Genomic DNA, 22784 nt, shown 5'->3' with positions numbered 1-22784 from the left:
AGTGCAGTTGGCTAATCGCAGAAATGTTTTACACTAAAACGACCATAACTCCTAAACCGTAAATCTCCTCATGATGATCTACACATGTATAGAAACTAAAAAACAAGATCTATCTATTCATTGCCAGTATTTTTCAAATTTTAACCATTTTCATGGCCGAATGTCCTGCAGAAAACAGATCAAGTGCAAGAATGCCCAAACTCAATTTCTACTACTTGATCTTAACACAATCACTACCTATAACCATCATAAACACAAGTACTTATCAAGATCCACCCACATACACCTTATATGCTCTATCCAGTACCACATACATAGATTACAACTCAACATCTCATGCCTTTAGCAAGAACATAATCAATACAAACTCAAACAAACACAATCCTTTGGATCTTAACACTACAACAAACATAACTCTTAAATCCAACCATAAAACCTTAAAGGGTTGAAAGTTATACCTTCTTGGACACTAGGAAGGTTAGTGCTAGTATTATTGAGGCTTGGTTTGCTTAGAAAACACTTAGAAGGGCTAGATCCTTAAGAAACAAAACCAAGAAACAAGTTAGAATTTCGGAGTTACCTTTCAGCACCTCATTCAAACATTTTTATAAAATTGAAATAAAATAATTTGAGGCTGAAATTTGGTACGAAGCTTACCCATGATATAGAGAAGCTATGGTAAAAATTTCATGATATTTAAACGAGTATATTTTGAGTTATGAATTTTTATTTCTCCCTTGCTCAGAAACACCTTGAAATATTATTTATTTCATGTAGTATTCCCGGTTCTACGCCATTCTTTACGGATACGAAAACACGTAGTATAATCGTGAATCTTCAAATTCCTTCTTCGATAAACAAGAATATGATCTCGGATTCTCAAAATTCCACTATTCATTTTATGATGATCCCCATACGTATTACTTAATCATCTCAAGTTACTATTCACAGAAGTTTTAAAATATTACAAAAATCAGGGTTCTTACATTTCCTATTTGTTAAGATCTGAAAACTAAATATGAAACATATTAGACATGACATCTCAAATATAACTAACAATCTCACCCAACTTGTAAATTATGCAAAATATACAAGTTAATAGATTTGATGATGTCAAAAACATTTAAGTTCAAATGCAATGAGAGTTTAATAAGACTATTAACTACAACTTACGGTTCTTGTAGCTTTACCAACTTCACTGGATCAATCTGAATCCATAATGATTCTTAACAAATTCTCTTACCAGCTTGTCTTCAGCTTTCCTCAGAACTTCAACTAACTGTGCTTTGACCTGCATCAGTTCTTCATCTTTACTATCACCAATTTGATAAATGGATGTTCTGAGAGCTTGAATTGATGTTCTTTCAAGTCCATCACCAAGTCTGATAACTCTAGGATGTGAAGAGTTTTCATTATAATATAAGAATTTTCCTTTCAGAATAACTTCCACCTTAGTTGAATTCTTGAGCATAGGAATTTCTCTTCCATCATCTTCAGTAATCATTGGTATATACTGAGAAGTCTTTGTACCAGAGATTCTAAATAGATCTCTTATAGCCTTCAAAATATATTCTGACCATCTTCTTGTAACATCATATTTTACTTCCAGAAGATAGTGAATATGTTGAAGTTCTCTGATAGACTTCTTTAGCACATCAGTATCAGCTAGTCTGTAAGTTAATCCATCATAGAGAAATAAAATCAATTTCTCCTTTAGATTATCCTTATCATGGTCATCTATCACAATTTGAGCAGACAGCACTTTGTCAAGGTGCTTTTGTTTGATTTGTTCATATGATTTATCTGTCAACATGAAAGGATCTCTTAAAGTAACTTCTACTCCTGTTTGTATCTTTTCTTCATCAAAACCTAATCCAGCTTTATCTCTAGGTTGCTTGGATCTCAACCCAAATGTTACGAGTTGATTCATCATAAGATTGGATTTTGGTTCAACTAGAGTAGCTTTCTTCCATAACAGCTTCTTCTTATCAGCAATTGTCATCTTTTCCAAATTAACTTGATCAGAATTTGTTGTTTCTTCTGTAGCTTGCTGTTTTTCATTCTGAACAACTTGAGCAGTGTTAAAGGTTGTTTTAGATTCTTCAATTACCTTTCTTCTCTTCAGAATTTGAACAGTTTCATCTTCTATCAAATCATCATCATGCATTGTAGTTTGATGGACTAGAATGGAAGAACTTATCTTTTTCTCAATCTTTAAAGGTTCACTAACCTTTTCTTTTCCTTTTGACTTAGGATCAATCTCAGTTTGTGATCTAGTCTTGGACTTTGAAGTCTCAGAATTTGACTTTTCCCTGATCACAATGCCTTTTTCCTTAGGCCTTGGAGGTTTCTTTGTATCAGAAGCTTTAGACTTAAGATTTGTCTTCTTAGCTGCAAATCTAGCTTCTTCCTCCTTGAGAGTTTCCAAATCCATTTCTGGATTTTGTTTCAGAAATAATCTTCCATCTCTCTCCTCATCAAGTGTCTGGATTTTAGGATTTTTGTAATAAACAGTAGTCTGCTTCCCTTTTAGCTTCAAAGTTTATAAAAACTTCTGAGAGTCTTTAGATCCTGACTGAATCAGAATATCAGAACTTGATATCAGACTTTGTTTATCAGAACTTGACTTCAGACTTTTAGAATTCATAGCATCAGAACTTGACTTGTTCTGTGTAGAAGATTTTCCTTGAACTTTTCCTTGACCTCTGCTCTTATTAGAGTTTCCTTGGTCATCACCTTTATCATCCTTTTTCTTCAGTATTTGAGTAGGTGAGCATTTGGACTTAACTGCCTTCTCCCCCTTTTTGGCATCATCAGGAAGTAAGAGAGAAAGAAGAAGTTCAACTGAAGATTGGATTTCTTCCAATTGAGCTTTCTGAGAAACTTGGTTAGGCAGGACCTCATCAATTTGGGCCTGTTGCTTCTCTTGAATCTTCTCAATGGCTTCAATTTTCTCAAGAGTAGGTCTGATATATCTATTCTTGTCAAGCTTGATCTGTAGATCTAGCTTATCATCATGTTCCTTTAGTGTATCAACCTTTTCAAGAGTAGAAAAATATAGACCTTGAAGATGTTTGGTAGAAAGAGCAGTGATCTTGAGTTGTGTCTTTAAATCAGCATTTGTGAGCAACTCATCAGCTTTAGCAATATGCTCTGTCAAAACGTTAGAACTTGGAATAAAATCAGTGTCATTCCACTTCTTGGTCCACTCCACACCTCTGTGAGTATCCTCCCAAGGAATAGGTGCTTCCTGTTCAACAAATTTCTTCACCAATTCTTCCTTTCCCAGAATGGGAACTGGAGTCTCAACAGAAACATTATCTTCAGTACTTGAGGAAGACTCGTTATGTTCTGACAGCACAACAGTGTGTGAAGCAACTGGAGATTCAGAAACAGCTTCATTTAAATTCTGAACATCAGAATTTACCTCCAAAGCTGGTGTGGTTAATGTAGATGGTATCTCAGCATTTAAAATTGGAAAATGAGTTGGAGATTGCTGAGATTCTTTAGATGGAGCTCCAGATAAAGAACATTTGGTATATTCAAATTATGAATATCTATTTCATAAGTTGTAGCTTGTTCTTTAGCATCACCTGTAGCTTTAATAGGAGAAACAGAAGGTGTTGACACAGTATTCTGAGCTTGAGTAAGGAATGACAGAGCTTCAATTACCACAGGTTATGATGAGATCAGAGATTTTTGATCCCCTTCCTCAGCTTCAGTTGATCCTCAGATATAGGCTTGGCCTTGTACCTTTCTGCCCTCATTTTCTTTAGTCTCCTTGCGAGTGAAGGAGTTGCTTTAGCAGCTTCAGAACTTACAGATTTCCTCTTCAAAGTATCAGAACTTTGACCTGCAGTTTCTTTCTGAGAAGTAACATTCTCAGCTCCAACTATCACAGGTTTTGATGAATGAACCCGTGCTTCAACTGTTTCTTCAAATCAACACAATTTATTATTGACCATAATTGTAATCAAAACATTCATCAAAGGATAAAGTTCAAATAGATGAAGTAAAGATTAACAAATTACAATTACAAACATTCACAGTCACATAATATGAGAGAAACAGAGACCAATTTTTGTAATTAAGGGAAATTCCATTAATATATCAAACGAGTACATTTCATGAAATATATAGATTACATGCAAAAATTACAAGATAGTCCTAGTCTAATAATTACTGTGCACATGCACTTTTACAAGACAAACACGTTTACTACTAACCCATAATGATTATGAGTATTTTAATCTTACCTAAATATATTCTGATTCAAATATGATTGTTTCAGTTTTTACCACAAATAAGTCAAGTAAAGAATAATGCCACGTAAGCATCAAGAATTCCATCAGGATTTAATATCAGAACTTAAACTTAAATCAGATTTTAACAGTCATCAGAATATGGCTTCTGAACTCAAAAAGTGAATATCTTTTTTCAGTGATTCTTCATACAAATACTGACTTATTTTATTCAGAGTTTAATCATCAGAACTTCCATTATAACTTGTCCTCAGAATTTATGCAAATGACACTTAACTGTTTGTAAAAAACAACTTAATCACCATAGTAATTTTCATCATTCATATGGAGTGAAAGTGTGTGCATTCAGCAGAATATCAGATAAAGATTAATATCTGATAAACTTCAGTACATCTTAGAAATAAGGAAGAACTAAGAAAAGTGCTTAAAATTTGTCATCAATCATGAAATCTACTATAGAACAAATTTATGCAAGAGTCCACCTCAACTATTTGTGCTCATTTTATGCATCTTTTGAAATTCCTTTTTACAGGGCTTCTCAGTGTAAGTGAGTCACGACTGCTTATCAGAATTTATGCTGTTGTTATAGTATTTCTCCAGTAATCAGAGAATGTGAAAAGTCACCAAGAAATTTATTTGCTTTTCTAATGCATATTACTTAATACCAGCAATGCACTTGGGTCTTCCCTTCCACATATTTATTCTAGATCTCAAAGGAGTACCTGACTTTTATTTCCTTTTCTTTTCTTTTCTTTTGATAAGTGAGGCTTACCAACATTTAGTTTATTCTTAAGATTTACTGACATCAGAATCTGACAGATAAGAAGCAAGAATCTAGTTTGTGACTTAGTAATAAGATACACAGAGTAAACTTGACTAAGCTCAAAATCAGAATTTGCTTATGTTAATGAGTTTCCACATAAACAACTAATTCAAACATGGGATTTCTAGTATGTTAAAGACTACTAGGTCAGCATCTAGCACAGTTATCCTCATTGAATTGAATAGTCACAGAACATTCAAAACACTATCAGAGTTTAAAGATCCACATCAGATAACAATCAGTATTTAAAGAATTTCAATTAAAGAACAGATTTCATGAATATAAGACAATCGGTAAACACTGATCATAAAGTCTGATGCATGAGAACAAAAACTAAGCAGATTTAGAGAAAGAACCTGAAACCATTCCAAGTTCATTTACCAGTCTTGTAAAAGTAGCTTCACATAGTGGTTTTGTGAAGATATCTGCTAGTTGTTGATCAGTTGGAACAAAATGCAATTCCAATGAACCTTCCATCACATGTTCCCTTATGAAATGGTACCTAATGCTGATGTGCTTTGTCATTGAGTGTTGAACTGGATTACCTGTCATAGCAATAGCACTTTGATTATCACAGTAAATAGGGATTTTAGAAAATTCTAACCCAAAATCCAGTAACTGATTCTTCATCCAAAGAATCTGTGCACAACAGCTTCCTGCAGCAATATATTCTGCTTCTGCAGTTGATGTGAAAATTGACTTCTGTTTCTTGTTAAACCAAGAAACCAATCTGCCTCCAAGAAATTGGCAGCTTCCACTAGTGCTTTTCCTGTCTATTTTGCATCCTGCAAAATCTGCATCTGAGTAACCTATTAGCTTAAAATCTGATTCTCTAGGATACCACAATCCCAGATTAGCTGTACCCTTAAGGTACTTGAAAATTCTCTTCACAGCTATTAAATGAGGTTCTCTTGGATCAGCCTGAAATCTTGCACAAAGACAGGTAGCATACATGATATCAGGTCTACTTGCAGTATAGAGTAAAGAACCAATCATACCTATGTAGTTAGTAATATCTACTGGTGAGCCAGTATCTTTATTTAACTTGGTTGCAGTGGCCATGGGAGTGGATGCAGTTGAACAATTTTTGCATTCCAAATTTCTTCAGTAAATTTCTGGTGTACTTGGATTGACAGATAAAAGTACCTTCTTCACTTTGCTTGACTTGAAGGCCCAAAAAATAACTAAGTTCTCCCATCATACTCATTTGATATCTTGACTGCATTAGCTTTGCAAACCTCTCACAGAGTTTGGCATTTGTAGAACCAAATATGATATCATCAACATATATCTGTACCAAAAGTAAGTCCTTTCCTTGATTGAGGTAGAACAGTGTTTTATCAATTGTACTTCTGTGAAATCCACTTTCCAGAAGGAATTGAGCTAAAGTCTCATACCATGCTCTAGGAGCTTGCTTAAGGCCATAAAGTGCTTTGTCAAGCCTGTAGACATGATTTGGAAATTTTGAATCTACAAAGCCTGGAGGTTGTTCAACATAGACCTCTTCTTCCAATTCTCCATTAAGAAAAGCACTTTTCACATCCATTTGAAAGACATTAAACTTTTTGTGAGCAGCATAAGCCAAAAAGATTCTTATGGCTTCTAATCTAGCAACTGGTGCAAATGTTTCATCATAATCAATACCTTCCTGTTGAGAGTAGCCTTTAGCAACCAGCCTTGCTTTATTCCTTGTAATTATGCCATCACTGTCAGTTTTGTTTCTGAACACCCATTTTGTGCCAATAACTGATCTGTTCTTTGGTCTTGGTACTAGGGTCCAGACTTTATTTCTTTCAAATTCATTTAACTCTTCCTGCATTGCTTGCACCCAATCAACATCTTGAAGAGCTTCTTCCACTTTCTTTGGTTCAGTCTGAGATAGAAAAGAATGATAGAGATATTCATTTGATGTTGCAGTTCTAGTTTTGACACCTGCTTCAGGATCTCCAATAATTAAGTCAGGTGTATGTGATTTGGTCCACTTCCTTGCAGATTGAAGTTGACTTCTAGAACTGGATCCTCCCCCATGATCCATGCTGTCTCCATCAGCATTTTCTGATGCTCCCCCTGTAGTTATGCTCTCAGAGACTTCAAAATTTGACTTGGATCCTTCAGGAATTGAAGTATCAGAGCTTCCAGAATTATCAGAATTTGGCTCATCAGAGCTAGATGAATCAGAACTTGAAAAGCTAGTGACAGGTTCTGATGCTTCTTGAGAGTCTTGAGATGTGGTGGGATTTCCAGCTTGCTCCCCCTGGACAGGTGCATTTTTCTTTGGATTTGTTACCACAGATTCAATGACATCAGTACTTACAGGATCAGAGTTTAAGTCATAAGAATTTACAGAATCAGAATTTAAGTCTTCATTTTCAAATCTCAACTGATCGTGATCATTAAAATCTTCAAGTCCAGTAATCTTCTTATCATCAAAAGATACATTGATAGATTCCATGACAACCCTTGTTCTTAAATTATAGACTCTGAAGGCTTTTGTGGAAAGTAGATATCCAACAAAAATTCCTTCATCAGCTTTTAGATCAAATTTTGACAGCTGCTCAGGATGAGTCTTAAGAACAAAACACTTGCAACCAAATACATGAAAGTATTTCAGATTTGGCTTCTTTTTCTTCACCATCTCATATGGTGTTTTTTCTTGCTTGTTTATGAGTGTTGCATTCTGTGTAAAACAAGCAGTCTGCACAGCTTCAGCCCAAAAGTAGGTTGGCAGCTTTGCTTCATCAAGCATAGTTTGTGCAGCTTCAATGAGAGTTCTGTTCTTTCTTTCTACAGCTCCATTTTGCTGTGGAGATCCAGGTACAGAAAATTCATGTTTGATTCCATGCTCTTTGCAGAACTCTTCCATGATTGAATTCTTGAACTCAGTACCATTACCACTTCTTATAATTTTAACAGAATCTTTGACCAACTTATCCAGCTGTCTGACATGATTAATTAGAGTAAATACAGTTTCATTCTTCTTGTGCAAGAAGTACACCCAAGTGTACCTTGTGAACTCATCCACTATAACCATAGCATATTTCTTCTTTGCAATAGACATGACATTGACTGGACCAAATAGATCAACATGCAGTAGGTGATAAGGCTCAAGAATTGATGACTCAGTTTTGCTCTTGAAAGAAGATTTTCTTTGTTTTGCCTTTTGACATGAATCACAAAGGCCATCAGGAGCAAATACTGATTTTGGCAATCCTCTCACAAGATCTTTCTTTCCAAGCTCATTTATGTTGTTGAAGTTTAAATGAGAGAGTCTTTTGTGCCAATTCCAGCTTTCTTCAATTGATGCTCTACACAACAGACAGACTGTAGAACCATCAGAAATTGTTGAAAGCCTGGCTTTATAAATGTTACCATGCCTGTAACCTTTCAGAACCACTTTGCCTGTAGAATTTCTTATAACTTCATAGTGTTCTTCAAAGAAATCCACATGATAACCTCTGTCACAGATTTGACTCACACTCAGCAGATTGTGTTTAAGTCATGAGACAAGAGCTACTGTTTCAATGATGACATTCCCAAGATTAATATTGCCATATCCCAGAGTTTTTCCCATATTGCCATCTCCATAAGAAACTTTTGGGCCAGTTTTCTCCACAAAGTCTGAGAGCAGGGCTTTATTTCCAGTCATATGTCCTGAACATCCATTATCCAGTACTAGGATGTTTTTCCTGTTGCCCTGCAATCACAAAGACCACTAATGGTTAGTTTTAAGGACCCGGACTTGCTTGGATCCTTTGGCCTTTTTAAGTTTGTTAGCATTTGCAGTGGATTTAATATCAGAGTTTATGCTAACATGTTGTTTATCAGAACTTATATCAGACTTTGCATCAGACTTTACACTAGAAGGAATTAAAGCAACTTTCTTCAAAGAAGGGTTTATTTGATAATAATCATAGTATAAACTATGATATTCCTTACAAGTATAAATGGAATGCCATAAACTTCCACAATGAAAACAAGGATTTTGTGGCTTAAACCTAACAGACTGACTCTTAACTCCTGACTTAGGAGGTAAAGAGTTTATATTCTTATTCTTCCTGTAAAAAGAAGCAAGATGGTTAGAGTTTCCATAGTTATAACATTTCTTTCTAGGAGCATTAGGAACAGGCATATAATTATTACTTTTATTCACACCTTTCTTTCCATTCCTATTTTTCCTAGCTTCCTTAACCTTGTTGACATTCCTTATTATTTTCAGCTTATGTTTAAGCTGCTTCTTCGTCATTAAGCGTATGTTGACTTCAGCTATTTATCATGTTCTAATTTGTCAGAAGTTGACTTCTCCTTAACTTCTGTCATAGACTCTATCATCTTTTCAGAATCAGACTTTACAGTTTTAGCTACAAACTTAACAGGATTTACCTTTGGCTTAATAGTTTATTTAACAACAATTGTCTCAATTTGTTCAGTTCCTTTTTAACTTTTATCATCTCCATAACCTAAGCCCTCTTTCCAGTTTCCACTACATAATAAATTCTGAGTTGTTCTGCCAGAGTTAGTCCAAGTCCTGATAATCTCTTTTTATTTTTCTAACTCAGTTTTTAGAGATTTATTCAATTTTAGCAATTCATCTCTAACATAAAAAAGCATCATCTTTTTCTTTCTGAGTTTGATGGAACATAACTAACTCTTTTTCTCAATAATCATTCCTTTTCTTAAAAGCAAGATTTCCAGAAGTTAATCTTTCACATGTTAAAGTTTGATCTCTGTAGCTAATAAACATGGTTTTCAGATATAATCTCAACTCAGTAAAATCATCAGTATAAAAGGCATAAGTTGTTTGAGGTACCTTTAGTTCAGTAGTTTCAGGGCTGCCATCAGCATTTACCATTAAAGTATATTTCACCTCATCTTCAGAATCTGAAGAGTCTGTCCAGCTTTTCTTCTTTGTGACAAGTGTCTTTCCTTTGTCACTCTTTCTTTTCTTGTAGTCAGGAGATATGTGGCATCTTTCACAACAATTATAGCATTTGACATTTGAGTTGTCCCCTTTGTCAGACTTTGCACTTTTGTCTTCATACTTTCTGAACCCTTTCTTATCAGTACTTCCACCTTTATTGAAAAACTTCTTTCCCCTTCTGAATTTCCTGTAGGCTATCTTTGTGATACCCTTCACCATAAGAGCACACAATTTCATCATCTCTTCATCAGCATCTATTTAAGGTAAACTTTCAGTTTATGAATCATCATCATCAGAACTTGATGATTCTGAATCAGACTTTGTGATGGGAGCTTTTCCTTTGCCTTTCTTTGAGACAGCCACTTTGGGGGATTCCTCCTCAGCCTTAAGAGCAACTGTCCTTGACTTTCTCCCATATCTCTTGCTTCTTTGATCCATCTCAAGTTCATAAGTCTAGAGCATACTATAAATTTCATCAAGAGTAGTTTCATCAAGAGCATAGTTGTCTCTTATAGTAGTAGACTTCAAATCCCAACTTTCAGGAAGAGCTAAAAGGAATTTTAGATTTGAATCTTCAAGATCATATTCCTAGTCCACTAGTGACAGATCATTCAAGAGTTTGACAAACCTGTCATATAAGTCAGTTGATGACTCATCAGCTTTTGAGTCAAAGTGATCATACTCTTGAGTGAGTATAGTCCTCATGTTCTTCTTGATTGCATCAGTTCCCTGGCATCTTGTCTCCAAAGCATCTCATATCTCATTTGCAGTCTTGCAATGAATTACCCTGTTTGACATGATATTATCAATGGCACTATGCAGCAAATGCCTTACCTTTGCATCCTTGGCAATGGATGAGATATCTTCAGCTGTATACTCACTTTTCTCCTTTGGTATGTTCTTTGCTGGCTGATCTGCAACTACAACAGAGAGCTTGGTTGGCTTATGCGGTCCTTCATTAATTCTGTCAAGGTATTCTGGATCTGTAGCTTCCAGAAACATAGCCATCTTTACTTTCCATATGGGATACTCAGAAGGTCCTAGTATGGGAACCCTAATAGTCTCATATCAACTGTAGATTTAAGTACTTTTAGTTTCTTCAATTTTGGTGGGCTTGGTTGGATTTTCTGCTTCTTCAGACATGATTATTTGGATCTTTACTGTATGTGTGTTAACAAATAAGCTCTGATACCAATTGTTAGGTCACACAACACTGTAGAAGGGGGTTGAATACAGTGTAGAATATAATCAAATCAATTTCGAACACAAGTAACAGTAAACAGATATATTTGATATAATAAACTATGTTACAATGGAACTGTTCTCTCTCAGTGATGAACAAATATAACGAGAGCTGTTAGGTTACAATGTATGATCTTTTCGATAATGATAACACATCTAGTGTAAACCTATGTCTGTGTTTATATAGTACACAGTTACAAGATAACTTCTAATTGATATGGAATATAATTCAATCTCCTAAAATATATCAATCAGATATCTTATACAAGTCTTCTTATCTTCTAACTCTTTCATGCATATCTTCTTTTGTATTAGTCTTGATCTTCTTTCCTGTAAATCTACTTCCTTCCTTAACTGTTAATCCTCTCGTACTTAAGTTCTGATATCCATCTTCTGATATTTATCTTCTGATAATCTAACATCTGATATCCATAAGTTCGACTTCCAATAAGTACTGATTCCAGTAAGTACTGATATTTCATGTTTGTTAAGATCTGAAAACTAAACATGAAACATATTAGACATGACATCTCAAATATATCTAACATATATCCAACCCCTTAATATTCTATCCAGGTTCTTTAAGGTTAAGGTATGAAAATAAGAACAAAACACTATCTTTATTACAAACTTAAATTCAAAGTCTCGCAAAGTTCTCTTTATTCAAACCATCTAAATATGTTTTAAACTAAATTCATTTTATTCCATTACATACTACATCTATCTACACTACACCTGCTCAGGAAGCTCAAAGCTCTCTTCTTTTATCGGGATTAGCACCCTTGATGCTAGAGAGTCCCGCTTCTTGACTCGCTTCTTTACTACTCGGGTACGAAGGAGTTTCATTCTCTGCCTTAACTAAAAAACAAGTGAATAACAACAATAGGGGTGAGTCATAATTGCTCAGCAAGTCCACAATATATATACAATATTATAGGAAAGATAAATGAAACGGTAATCTGATTATATATGCAAATATGTATTTCTGCAAGGAATAATGAAGGCCGTTATCGGCGATTATCAATAAATTAGACTGGACGCAAGATCAACATTCACACTCATATCCTGCTGATTATTAGAGCTAAAACACACGCTAATATTCATGCAAATATACGTATTCACAAGTAATATAGAATTAATTCTAGTTCGTTCCCACATGGACTGGTTTAGGTTAATTTTAATCAATATACTTATGCAACAATGGTATGGTTATTATCCAATGCTAAGACGAATAACTAATTGAGGTTTTTTTAACTACGTTTAACTAAGATATTATTCTAAAGAATATTAAATAAGAGAATAAAAAGAGAGTTGAATACTATATGACACAAACATGGGATTCTAACTTCATTAAATACTTCATTCAATAGCCTTTCCGTTCTTAACCTTAGCATGTGATGGTGATGACACAAATCAGATAACACGAAGCTAATAAACGCCAATTTTTGTTGTACGAATACCATACTACCAGACATCCACAAAAGAGATAGAAGCTGAATAGACACCAATTATATTGAAACCCTATATATCTATAGAATTTGACAACATAACGGTTTAATGCACAAGTTATCTATCATGATTACATAAGGCAAGTAAGATGGTTAAAATTACCTACGAATCATGCATATCAATAACATGAATCCATGCTAGCATGGCAAGTTCTAAACCCCTAGATTCACTTTCTCTTCATTAGAGATTAACACGCTATCTTATAAGTTTGCGACGCTCATAAGACGAATAAGCACAACCAATACTAGGATATCATACAATCACCACACACTAAGGTATCGAAATAAATTAACTAAAGAAATTCATAAGTAAATTCACTAGAACCCCACGATAACGATTAGCCCATAATCAGACTCATCATTAATGTGGGTTCCGATGAAAGCATGGTATGATAAATATAGTCTTTATACTGAATAAATAATCGTTATTTGCTTGCCGTGCCTGCCAATGCTATCATGATGATACATAGTCATAGTATATTCGTTTTGTTGCTTAATGCACAGTTCCCTTATGGAAAATTGCAATTCTTGTAAAATACTAACTAGTGGGATATGCAGTACTCGAGGGAATGTGTGTGTTTATATATATATATATATTTGCGTGTGTGTGTAAATCATCTGAAAATGTAGTCTTTTTAACATGCCTGAAATCTCAGTTAATTTGTATTTAGGAGTATCAGTTTGTATTATGCCATTAACTTTATTTACAGGGGAAAGGATGAAGAGGATGCTGATAAGCAAGATCTATATACGTCCTTCTCTGGACTTGAAGAGAAGGTCCTTGCACAGTACACTTTCGCGAAGGTTATAACTTTTGATCAATTGTATTGCACATGTTATATTTGCATAAAAACATCTGTAAAGGTAAACTGCCCCATTTATATTGTAAAAACAATATTGGCGGGGATGGGATTTGCTGTTTAGGCATTGTGACCCCCATCTTTTTGATCTGAATATACCACTGCTGTGTAAATAACTTCTGGTATGTAATTTAATTTTCCCGCCAATAATTGATCTACCTATATCCTACTAAAAAAGTTATAAAGTTTGGGATAACAGTGTTTGTTTACTGCATGGTCTTGATGTCGACAACCTATGATCCAGCGTTTAAAATAGTTGTCGTGGCATCTTCTAGGTGGAAAGGCGAGCATTTATAGGTAGGCGTATTAGGCGTCCACTAGGTGAATTAGTCATCACTTAGGTCTCCACCAGGCGAATGAGGTGCCACCCAGCCGTACAATGCGTGAATTAGGCTTCTGCTATGTATATCAGCTATTTTCCTCGAAGATAATTGGACTTTACATACTATTTTTGCTATGAATCTTTGAACGATTATACTCAGAGCAGCAGTCTAAAAATTGAAAAAGAAATAGTATACAATTAATAAAAAACAATTTGAATCAATCTAAATTTATTAAATATAATCAAAATGTCCACATAATATATATTCCTATACATAGCTGAATGCCTAATGGACACCTAGGGTTGTGCCTTACCGCCTAGGCTTATAGGCATTCCGCTAGGCCTTTACCCCTTGAGAAGTATGGTGTTTGTTCTTTGCCTTCCTGTAAGAGCTTCCTTGTATGCTTTCTTATTAGTAACTGTAATTCTATATACTCGTTTTTTATCTCAGGCGCAATTAATTAGAGCAGCATCCGTAAATTACATGTTGGATGCTGGAGTGCAATGGGCAAGTGCACCTGCAGTCAAAGTGAGAATACAGTGAATGTTTATTTCTTAGAGATTTTGCATAGCTTTGTTTACTTCGCACATCCTATAATATGTTGCTCCGTTGCAGGGTGTGCGAGACGCAGCTGTGGAGTTACTGCATAGTTTAGTATCTGTGCATGCAGAGGTAGTACATAATTTCTTGCATTTCTTTAAAATTCCCCCCATTACCCCGCGTTTATTTTCAATACAGCTAAGAAATTTCCATACTTCATTAGACTGTCAAGTTAGTGGCAAGTTGTGAAGTTCTATCTTTTGTGAAGCTGGTTTATGAATATATCACTTATTTCACCCATTGTAGGTGTTTGCTGGCTGCAAGCCCTTGCTGGATAAGACACTTGGTATTCTTGTTGAAGGTCTGATTGATACATTGCTCAGCCTTTTCCATGAAAATCAAGAGAAAGATCTTAGAGCACTGGATGCCAATGGTTTTTGTCAGCTTATGCTAGAGGTGAATGTACTGTTACTAGCTTTAGAATACAACCCGTGGTAGAGTAAAATCGAATATTACCATCTAGATATCCCAGGCCCCAGGGGTTATAAACAACTGTGCAAAGAACAAACTAAGCTTCATGAGAACCTGATTACAGGACTTGTTATTTTATTTTATTTTACAATCTGTTTCATACGCTACGATCCTTATAGGTACATGGCCAGGATGTAATGGATGACTTGCTAAGATATTGATCGTCTTCACATTTTTGCAGCTTGAATATTTTGAGACCATATTAAATCCGTATTTTACACATGAGGCGAGAGAGTCACTGACATCTTTACAAGGAGTTCTACTGGAGAAAGCCACCGAGAGTGCAACGGAGTCAGTTGAGACTCCAAGTAATCGACGTCGCGGAGGTGATGAACCTTCTGATGAAAGACAATATGGATCGGCTGTTTCACCTGACGATTTGATTGTAAGAGATCCCCTCTTTGTTTAATTCCTTGTTATTGATTTTATTTACCTTTAAAGATCCAAGTATCTAGATAATTTATGTTTAGTGTACGTCTTTCTTGGGACAAAAGTCTCGGGCACGGAGTGTCGGACATGACACATCCAATTGTTGGACTTGAAAACTGAAATTTTGGGACATGGGAACACTGTCTGATTTTTGGACACGGGTAAGGCGATACTGCATAATATATTGATGAACAAGTATAGTAAGTACGACATCTTAGCAAAAAGTAACAATAACACTCACATTAAACATGATTTTGTAAAGGACAGTGAAAATTTGGCATCTTGTCTACTTTTATCTCATTCTTGCTTCTTTCTTCTCACATATTTATTTTGAATCGTAAGTTTGACTCATATTTGATCTTTGAATTGGTCAAAGTGTATACATTTTAGTCAAAGGATCCGACACGAATAATTGTCGTCTCCAAGTGTCCGACACTGGTACGGTGACCTAAACAGAAGAGTCGGAGTAACATGCACAAAACACCGTTTGTGATGAATCTCTCAGGGGCTGGGAAGCTTGAGATCTCCCCCAAAGCGAGATGTATCAAGAAGTGTTTAGTCCTTACTACGGTGGACACAGCATTAACTTTTCTTAGCACATAATCACCATACACATTACCTTTTTTTGGCACATAATCACCATAATCTTTATTGGGCTTTCTGTATAGTCTTTATATGATCTTGATTCATTTGCCCTTCATTTTATGTTTGTTTGCCTAGGCCCTCGCCCAGCAGTACAGCTCTGAGCTACTTCAAGCAGAGCTCGAGAGGACACGAGTTAATACAGCATGCTTCATAGAGTCGTATCCTTTGGACTCTGTTCCAGAACAAGCCAAAGCTTCCATTAGAGGATCAATGGACTCTCCCAGCGGAAGCTTTAAAAGCTCACAAAATTTCCAAGGCAGGCAGAGACGTAGATAACTAACCAGTGCATATAGATCAATGTTTATTCTATTCTCAATATGTATTCTTTGCAAATGTTGTATTATGTCACATGTTTTGAAAATTTAAAAGAAAAAAAGAAAAGAAACAGACATAGAATGCAAGTCCTACAGTTTTCTTTCCATTACAGTTGCGACTTGTTACATCTAAGATACTATCACCTAAGCTTGGCAATTGAATTTTGAGAAATGCCTGTGGATACTGGATTGGGTGAATTTTGAATATGATAGGTTGAAATCTGACTCACTTGTTTTAGCCCAACTCAGCCTCAACTTTGTTTTAAGAAGCCCCTCAAAAAAGCAAGCAGTGCTTTCCTTATCTTTCTTTCTTTCTAAATCTAGTTTCGTTATTAACTTTCATGATTGCTCTGGTTACCTCTCACATCTCTTCTTTAATTTGCATTTTTCCAACTATTGAATTCATATTGTTGCCAAATCACCAATGTGTTTGTAAATAGTAACTAATAATGTGACAGATCCGTCCGAATATTGATTGTACTCTAATTAGGCTACGCCCGAATGTTGGTTGTACTCTAATTAGTACAAGTGATCTGAGCTCACCGGAGTAAATAAAGGAGATGCATCATTCAATCCATAATTATAATTTGGCATGCAAAAAGAAACAAATAATTGGTTTATACCAGCTCAATACGGGTGCATGAGTGTTTAACTAGCAACAAAAAATATATACCATAATATATATTGCTAAAGAAAGGAATGACTGGCTTCACTTTAAGAGAATCAGATTTGCTCCAGTCCTTGTTATTCTTCACACAATCTTCTTTCGTTACAAAATGGATAGCTACATATTTTCATTTCTTTCTACTGTGCAAGGGTTAGCCTAGTGGAACCCTCTTCTAAGTGGCTTCCTATGTACCTCGAGTAACACAATAAAAGCCTGTTAGATTCTTTATTAACAGATTTATGCATTTGGGCCTTGACGGTTTTAACCTCTTTTGGGATAGATTTTCTGAGTATATATGACACAGCTTGGAGAGATAAACCCTGGTTCAAAACCAATAAATTATATCGAAGTCAAAAGTTCCTCCAAATAGTGTGTTTCTAAACCATACAACATTGTGCTTCGAAACGAAAATCAACAAAGACCAACAATTTCCTATATCCAAGTTTTGCAGATTACATATTTCAAAATAGCAACTATGACCGAATTCGACAACTTCATTGTAAACTCTTACAGCGAAAAAGCATCACAGTTAATCTTGGCCACTTCACAACACACATGATCAAGCCGTCCGTAGTGGAGGAGACACCAAAATGACACCATCTCCTCTAACAAACAGAAATGGAACTGTACGGCGCGTGGTCTGTAATTGATCAAATGAAAAGTGAGTAGGATTATAATGTTATATTACATTTTAGATAGACCAACTGAAATATGAGAAGCAATCACTAGCGTTGACCAATTACACAAATACACAATTAAGCACTATATGAGCCATGGGCAGAATTTTACTTAAACTCTGCGAGCCAGACTTAATAGCAACGTTGACCAAATGCTTTCATGTTATAGTTGAGATAGTATGCCATAACTTACAAAAACTTTCAATTAAGACAAAGAAAATGATAATGGTCAGAGGATCGGCAGAAGAAAAAAGCGTGTTCAGTTTTGATAAGATTTGACAAGATGCATCACAAATACGATCTTCAAACTTAACAAGACCTTTTTATAAGTATAATTCATATATGCATGTATATTGAATAAAGTACTACAGTATATTAGGTGATATTGTTTGTGGTCGCTTTAATGTGTGTCAGTATTGTCATGTTAGGTTATTAAAATCCTAATCATAGTAACATCACATTCAGTTACAAACTCCCTACCATGCCTTCATCTCACAATTCTTTCTCTATATGCTGCTTCTGTCTTATGCATTCAATTCAAACCATATACGTTGGTGCATCTCATATCAAGCTCACTACAAGTTCATCATGGACTTGAGGCACACTTACCATGTACCGTAAAAATATGTTCAGAACTAGATTAAACTATTTATATATATTCGAGGCGAGGTTACTCAAACCAGATTGTTTAGCTCGCACTTTTATGGCATTTCTGTTCAGACCAAATTAATGTCAAATTATATAATAAACGACATTACTTTTGTTGTAGAAACCACTGTTTGTGTTCAAAATGGAAAGCTAGGTGCAAATTGAAAGACTCTCATGTATCTGCAAACCACCATGTTTAGCACTTCAATCCTATGTATGATCTCACACCCAACACAATTGAGAGAGATGTCACCACAGTCAACGAAGTCAGAAGAAAGGAAATGTTTCATATTTTTATTACTAGCATTATTTTTTATGGTATGTGGGTTTTGAGGACCCTTGTCCCTATACTAATATATATTCTCACCACAGAGATTTGGTCCCCCGACCTCCCACTGGAGGAAAACAATTGTTACAGCTGGAGCATTGCTCCTTTGGTAAGTATTACATTTTATTTAAATAAACTCTCAACATTGCTGGAAGATGTCCAGACAGCTTAAGAGTCATGTGCTTACAAAAAAATGTCTCAGCATTGGTAACTATTGCTTAAGTGCTTATCTTGTCATTGTTCATCTTAGCTTCATTTCTTACCAACGTTACTTGTTGAATCTTCTTAAGTGTTTTTGACCTAAATATGCAACTACTTAAAAAAATAAATGTAAAGAATGATGACTCAGCTACTGCTGACACATCAAATGACAGAAAGATGACAGCTGTAGAAAGTTAGTTAAAAGTTAGAGTAGTGGGTCTATCTGATATATATAGAATCAGGTTGTTAGTGAGAAAAGGAGATCAAATAATGTACAAGACATATCAATACTTTCTCTGAAATATAAAAGTTATGTTTTCATGGCTCTCTATCATGTATATTGCTAGTTTACCATTAATATTGTGCTCACTTACATGGTATCAGAGCTAAACCTTGATACTTCTTCATCTTTCGTATTGTTGTTGCGTTATTTTCTCGATTAATCTGTCACTGTCCGTACAGTTCTACATTTTTCTGTTGATTTGTGTTTGTTTCTGTTCATTACTCTATGTATTGGTTGTTTTGATGCACTCTATCTGTTTGATACAATCAATTACTTGTATTTTCACTCAATTCATCGTGAAATGTTGATCTCGCACCTGAATCACACATCTCTCTCGCATCTGGATTCTTAGATCTCTCACAATCTACTGAGTTGCTGTTGTGTGATTGTGTGATTTGTCTTCGTTACTCTCATAAATTCTCGATCTATTAGTCATATCTAGATTGTACTTCATCATGTCTGCATCACCTTCTTCCTATACATCCTCGGTTACAAGTTCTTTGGTTGCGATTGATGTAAATCATCCATATTATTTGCATCCTTCGGATAATCCAGGGATGACTTTGACAACTGTTACTCTCACTGAACACAACTATAATCAGTGGAGTCGCTCAATGGAGATTGCATTATCCTCTAAATTGAAGCTAGGGTTTGTGGATGGTTCATATACTATGCCACCTGCAAATTCCTCTCTGTTGGCTCATTAGAACAGGTGTAACAATATGATTACATCCTGGATATTGAATTCAGTATCGGTTGATATTCGTAATAGTATTGTGTACATGAAAACTGCTCGTTTAATCTGGCAAGATCTTGCTACACGCTATGCACAGAGTAATGTGCCTCAGCTGTTTCATCATCGCAAAGAGCTTTCTCAGTTATCTCAAGGACCTATGTCTGTAGCTGCTTACTTTACGAAGTATCGTACTCTCAGTGATGAATTGGAATGTCTCTCTGTTCGTCCTAAATGCAACTGTACAAAGTGTACCTGTAATGTCAATGATAGTTTGGAGAAATATGAACAATCTGTTCAATTGACACAGTTTTTGATGGGGCTCAATGAACATTACACTGCTGTCAGGGGTCAGATTTTGATTATGACTCCTCTTCCAACTCTCAGTCAATGCTACAGCATGTTACTCCAGGAAGAGACTCAACGCAATTCTCCCTCTCATATGCCTGTTTAGAAACTTGCCATGAATGTGAAAACCAGTCAATTCTCAAGGTTTTCTACTGCTAAAGGAACTTCATCTCCTAAGAAGCCTAATGCTGACATTAAGGATGTTCAATGTGAGTACTGTCAGCAACAAGGCCACTCTAAGGATCGTTGTTTTTGTCTTCATGGATACCCACAGTGGCACAAACTCTTTGGCAAACCAAAGCCCAAACCTAAGTTCCTTCAGCCTAAATCATCTCTGAATGCTTCCGCTAATGCAGTTTCAGTTGAGACTTCACCTATGATGTCAGACAATGCATCTGGTTCTACTGACTCTTTGAACTGTGGTCTTTCTACTTCTCAATATACTCAACTGTTAAGCATGCTTCAGGCTAATCTTCGTGAGAATTCTTCAGCTGATACTAGTCATACTTGGCCTTATCTTAGTTCAGCAAACAGTGCTTAGTTTTCAGGTATTATCACACATTTTGTTAGTCAAGTTTACACTCCATTCACTTTAACTCCCTCTCAGTGGATTTTAGATTCCGGGGCAACTGATCACATCACCCCATATGTTCATCTATTATCCTCTGTTCGTACTTGTTCTGCCAAGCCGTCATTGCCTAATGGTCAATCTGCTATAATTACTCATGTTGGCACTGTTCGTGTTACAGATACTATCACTCTTTTTAATGTTCTATGTGTTCCCAGTTTTGCCTACAATTTACTCTCTATTCCTCAACTTGTTAGAAATTCTTCTAATCAAGTTTCATTTACTTCTACACAATGTTTTCTTCAGGACCATGTGTTGATGAAGGAACTAGAGATTGGTAGATTAAATGCTGGTCTTTACATATTGGACATGCCCACTGCGTCTTTGTCTTCACCCTTATATCTCTCAAATTGTAATAGTACTGTCGTAGTTTCTGCTGATTTGTGGCATGCTCGTATGGGTCATGTTCCACCTCATGTTCTTTCTCAGCTTCCAATCTCTTGTAAAAATACTCATGTAACAAATTGTGATAGTTGTTATATGGAAAAACAAACAAAGTTACAATTTCCTATTAGTACAAGTGTTACTACTTCTTTGTTTGAGTTAGTACATGCTGATCTATGGGGTCCGTATCATGTCAAAACTAGTGACAATTGCCAATATTTTCTTACTCTTGTGGATGATATGTCACGTATCACATGGGTTTATTTGTTAAATGATAAATCTCTTGTTCCTACATTGTTCTCCAATTTTATTCATCTGGTTAAAAACCAATTTGCTAGCTCTATTAAAGTTGTGCGCACAGACAATGGAACAGAGTTTTTGAATAAATCGTTAGCAAGTATATTCAATGTCTTGGGTATTATTCATCAGACTAGTTGTGTATATACACCACAGCAGAATGGTCTTGTGGAACGGAAACACCGTCACATACTTAATACAGCTAGAGCGCTTCGATTTCATGCGGGATTGCCTATTCATTTTTGGGGGGATTGTATTCTCACTGCAGTCTACCTTATTAACAGGACTCCGACACCAGTTTTAAAGGGCAAAACCCCATATGAGGTTCTCTTTAACAAACCTCCGGATTTTGATTCTCTACGTGTGTTTGAATCAACTAGAATCTGTACAGATGGTTTATCATACCTACTTGAGAGAACACATCTTGTTGTACTTCATGACAAATGGTAGGTTTTGTCATATAAGGGAAAATACCATTCCACTGAAGTATTTTGAAGAATTTGAACATGTATTATTCTTACTTCAAGTGAATGACAAAATAATAGAAAGTGCTGCAAACTATTTGAAGAGTCAAATTCAGAGACAGAAAAGGCTTTATTCTATAAAGTCTGACAGCATATATCTTCCAAAGTACAGAGATCACAAGGGTGATATTGTTGAGATGAAGCCTAACTCTGCTAAGATTATAACTACCTTTCTGGGTTACAAGGCTGTGGAATTCAATCTCGAGTCTGACAAGGCATATTTGATCAGACTGGATCAGGACATAAGGAAAGCTAAAATTAATGATCTCAGGGCTGCAATCTTTCAAACTGGTGAAGATTTTGCAGAACTTAAAGATGTTAAAAGGAGGATGATTGATGAACTCAGATATGCTGAGAGATGTTTGTTAAAGAATTATCTCAGAACAACTCCTGACATCAGAGAGATCAGAAAGTGAAGCCAAGTCAAGATCTACAACTGCTCAAATTCTGATATGAATACAGACCGAAGTTGTTATCAGAAGTTAAAGTTGGTAAAGCTTTAAGGACTGTAAGTTGTAGTTATCTAGTCAAATTCTCATGCATTTGTACTTAATGTTTTTGACATCATCAAATATCTGTTAACTTGTATATTATGCTAATTTACAAGTTGGGGGAGATTGTCAGATATATTTGATAATGTCATGTCTAATATGATTTATGTTTAGTTTTCA

The 22784-nt window shown here is 35.5% G+C and overlaps 2 protein-coding genes across 2 annotated transcripts; both read left to right on the top strand.

Annotated features, from left to right (window-relative positions):
- The first annotated feature begins 13391 nt into the window (after positions 1-13391).
- On the top strand, positions 13392-16502 carry LOC141712924 (exocyst complex component SEC5A-like). The gene is made up of 6 exons (XM_074516052.1): positions 13392-13557; positions 14387-14464; positions 14552-14608; positions 14783-14932; positions 15189-15392; positions 16157-16502. Exons 2-6 carry the CDS (start codon positions 14420-14422, stop codon positions 16355-16357), a joined length of 657 nt encoding a protein of 218 aa, XP_074372153.1. The 5' UTR covers positions 13392-13557; positions 14387-14419; the 3' UTR covers positions 16358-16502.
- Positions 16503-19654: 3152 nt separating this feature from the next.
- On the top strand, positions 19655-20386 carry LOC141714707 (uncharacterized). The gene is made up of 2 exons (XM_074518209.1): positions 19655-19859; positions 19950-20386. Exons 1-2 carry the CDS (start codon positions 19655-19657, stop codon positions 20384-20386), a joined length of 642 nt encoding a protein of 213 aa, XP_074374310.1.
- The last annotated feature ends 2398 nt before the right edge of the window (positions 20387-22784 follow it).

This window comes from Apium graveolens, chromosome 3, assembly GCF_009905375.1.
Source record: "Apium graveolens cultivar Ventura chromosome 3, ASM990537v1, whole genome shotgun sequence".
In the NCBI taxonomy this organism is placed as follows: domain Eukaryota; kingdom Viridiplantae; phylum Streptophyta; class Magnoliopsida; order Apiales; family Apiaceae; genus Apium; species Apium graveolens.
Note: the sequence above shows the minus strand (reverse complement) of the source record. Positions and strands in the feature narration are given on the sequence as shown.

Excerpts from the sequence above, each read along its gene's own strand:
- LOC141712924 (XM_074516052.1), top strand. The coding sequence starts at position 14,420 with ATGTTGGATGCTGGAGTGCAATGGGCAAGTGCACCTGCAGTCAAA. Across the intron at positions 14,465-14,551 it reads CAAGTGCACCTGCAGTCAAA|GGTGTGCGAGACGCAGCTGT; the intron begins GTGAGAATACAG and ends GCTCCGTTGCAG. Across the intron at positions 14,609-14,782 it reads TAGTATCTGTGCATGCAGAG|GTGTTTGCTGGCTGCAAGCC; the intron begins GTAGTACATAAT and ends CACCCATTGTAG.
- LOC141714707 (XM_074518209.1), top strand. The coding sequence starts at position 19,655 with ATGTCTGCATCACCTTCTTCCTATACATCCTCGGTTACAAGTTCTTTG. Across the intron at positions 19,860-19,949 it reads GAAGCTAGGGTTTGTGGATG|TATCGGTTGATATTCGTAAT; the intron begins GTTCATATACTA and ends TATTGAATTCAG.